Source organism: Orycteropus afer, unplaced genomic scaffold, assembly GCF_000298275.1.
Source record: "Orycteropus afer afer isolate SDZICR_OR568_19922 unplaced genomic scaffold, OryAfe1.0 scaffold00384, whole genome shotgun sequence".
Lineage (NCBI taxonomy): Eukaryota > Metazoa > Chordata > Mammalia > Tubulidentata > Orycteropodidae > Orycteropus > Orycteropus afer.
Window position 1 is genome coordinate 1,674,986 of NW_006921971.1, and position 2,222 is coordinate 1,677,207.

General features: G+C 54.2%; 1 protein-coding gene across 1 annotated transcript in view; it reads right to left on the reverse strand.

Moving 5' to 3' along the window:
- NBEA (neurobeachin) overlaps positions 1 to 2,222 on the reverse strand; it is a gene marked incomplete at its 5' end in the record, with an annotated part of 985,874 nt that overhangs the window by 28,567 nt on the left and 955,085 nt on the right. The window contains one exon of the mRNA XM_042782600.1: positions 1,813 to 1,884. Within this exon, the coding sequence (XP_042638534.1) occupies positions 1,813 to 1,884 (72 nt within the window). The remainder of the gene's footprint in view (positions 1 to 1,812; positions 1,885 to 2,222) is intronic.

Sequence of the window (2,222 nt, forward strand, 5' to 3'; positions counted from 1 at the left end):
GGCACGTGCCAAGCCCACGACACCCTCTGTGGGCACGTGCTGAGCCCACGACACCCTCTGTGGGCACGTGCCAAGCCCACGACACCCTCTGTGGGTACTGAGCCCACGACACCCTCTGTGGGCACGTGCCGAGCCCACGACACCCTCTGTGGGCACGTGCCAAGCCTATGACACCCTTTATGGGCATGTGCCAAACCCACGACACCCTCTGTAGGTATGTGGTAAGCCTATGACACCCTCCGTGGGTACATACCAAGCCCACGACACCCTCTGTAGGCAGGTGCCGAGCCCACGACACCCTCTGTGGGTACCGAGCCCACGACACTCTCTGTGGGTACCGAGCCCACAACGATAAGGACGAGAGAGGGCAGGTGATAATCAAGGTGACCGAGTGAAGGTCCCGGGCCACTCAAACCCTGCACGTCCTACCTCTGACCGGGATCACAAGAGAGGGTCCCGGACACAGGGGGAGGAAATGCAGGACCAAATCCCACATTCACAAAACAGAGCAGACTATCTGGTCAGACAGAGCCTGGGGGACCCTTAGACTGTGGCCCTAAGGTACCCTTCTGACCTGGACCTGAAGCCACTCCCGGAGACCACCTTTCAGCTAAACAAGAGATAGCCCATAAAATAAACAGTAACACCCGAGAGGAACGTGTTCCTCAGAACAGTTACATGAGGTTGAGGGGCCATTTGCCGAAAAGCAGAGATGAGAGGGTGGGAAGGGGTAGAAAATCCAGACGAAAGAAAATGGGGAACCCAGGGCAGAAATGGGGAGCAAGCTGACCCAGTGTGGGGCGTGCAACAAGTCATGTCACTCCAGGCACCAAGTCCCCTGTGGGAAGGAATTTACTCTAAACTTCCCCCTAAAATACAACAATTAAAAAAAAAAAAAAACCACCCAAACTACAGACCCCCCTTGAACGTCAGAATGTGACCACTGACTGTCCACGGCTACCCACCAGCTGCAGGGGGCATTCCTGGGGTCTGCCTGGCAGAGGAAGCGTTTGACTGAACCTGATGTCTGACCCTGAGCCTGACCCTGCGTGCCCTGAAATGCCTGAGCTGCTACTGTGCACGGACTAAGGAGGGGACTGAGATGGCGGCATCTGCTCACATTTCTGGGCTGAGGCTGGAGGCTGAACTCATCTAACCAGACATCAGACATCGTGCACGGCCTGACGCTTTTCCTGAGCGTTGTCAATGATTTTTTTCTGACTCGGTTCTCTAGTTAATCCCATGGGACAGGTTCAATGAACATCATTAGAAACCACCTTGCAGGTATGAAACAGCCCCAGCAAGACGCAGGCGTGTGCCTGGGTCGCTGTGGCCGCTCCAGGGCGTTACGGGTCCGGGGTCTGCACTGGAGGGGAGACCCTTCATTGAAGGTGCTCCCACCAACTGACTGGAAGTTTCCAGAAGGGACGAACTTCAGCATCAGTCTGACAGACAAAGGCCTTTGACGGGACCAGTGCCCTCACCTCCACCCGTCCCCCAACAGCCTTGAATTCTGACTAACACAGAATTGTTAATGAGTATTTAGGCTGAAAGGAAGGACGGTCAGGAACGCTTTGGCTTGTTGACAACCAGCTTCAGCGGCTCCTCAAACATCAGCAAAGAGCCAGGGACAACCGCTTCCAACCAGCACGTCCTCAGACAGAGCGTCGTGACATGCCCGCTCTGTCAGGGCGTTTGCAGTTATTTACACGTTAATTCTGTGGTGGAATCAACGGTCTTCTGGGAGAACGACCACACACAGCTCTGTGGACCGTCAGAATCCATAAAGATGTATTTTGGTGCCTGACGTACCAATGAGTGGGTCCATTTCAATGGGAAGATGGTGGGCTTGATCCAAGGAGTATCCCGGAGCTCCTCTGAGGCCTGCGGACAAAAGGATGAGAAAAACAATCAGAAATTCTCAGAAAGGTGGCACGTCCCAATGCACTGTGCTTACCAGAGATCACAAAGGTGTGCCTTTGCGGTAAAATGACTCGGTATGTTATTCTAAGAACGACTCGGTCCTACCATGGCATTGTAAAAAAAAAAACTCACAGCCGTTGAGTCGGACCCGACTCATAGCGACCCCTCCTTGGGTTTCCGAGGTGGTATCACTATGGAAATAGATTGCCCAACCTTCCTTCCGAGGAGTGGCTGGTGGGTTTGAACCGCCAGCCTTGGGGTTAGCAGTCAGGTGCCTTAGGCACTGTGCCCCCAGAGCT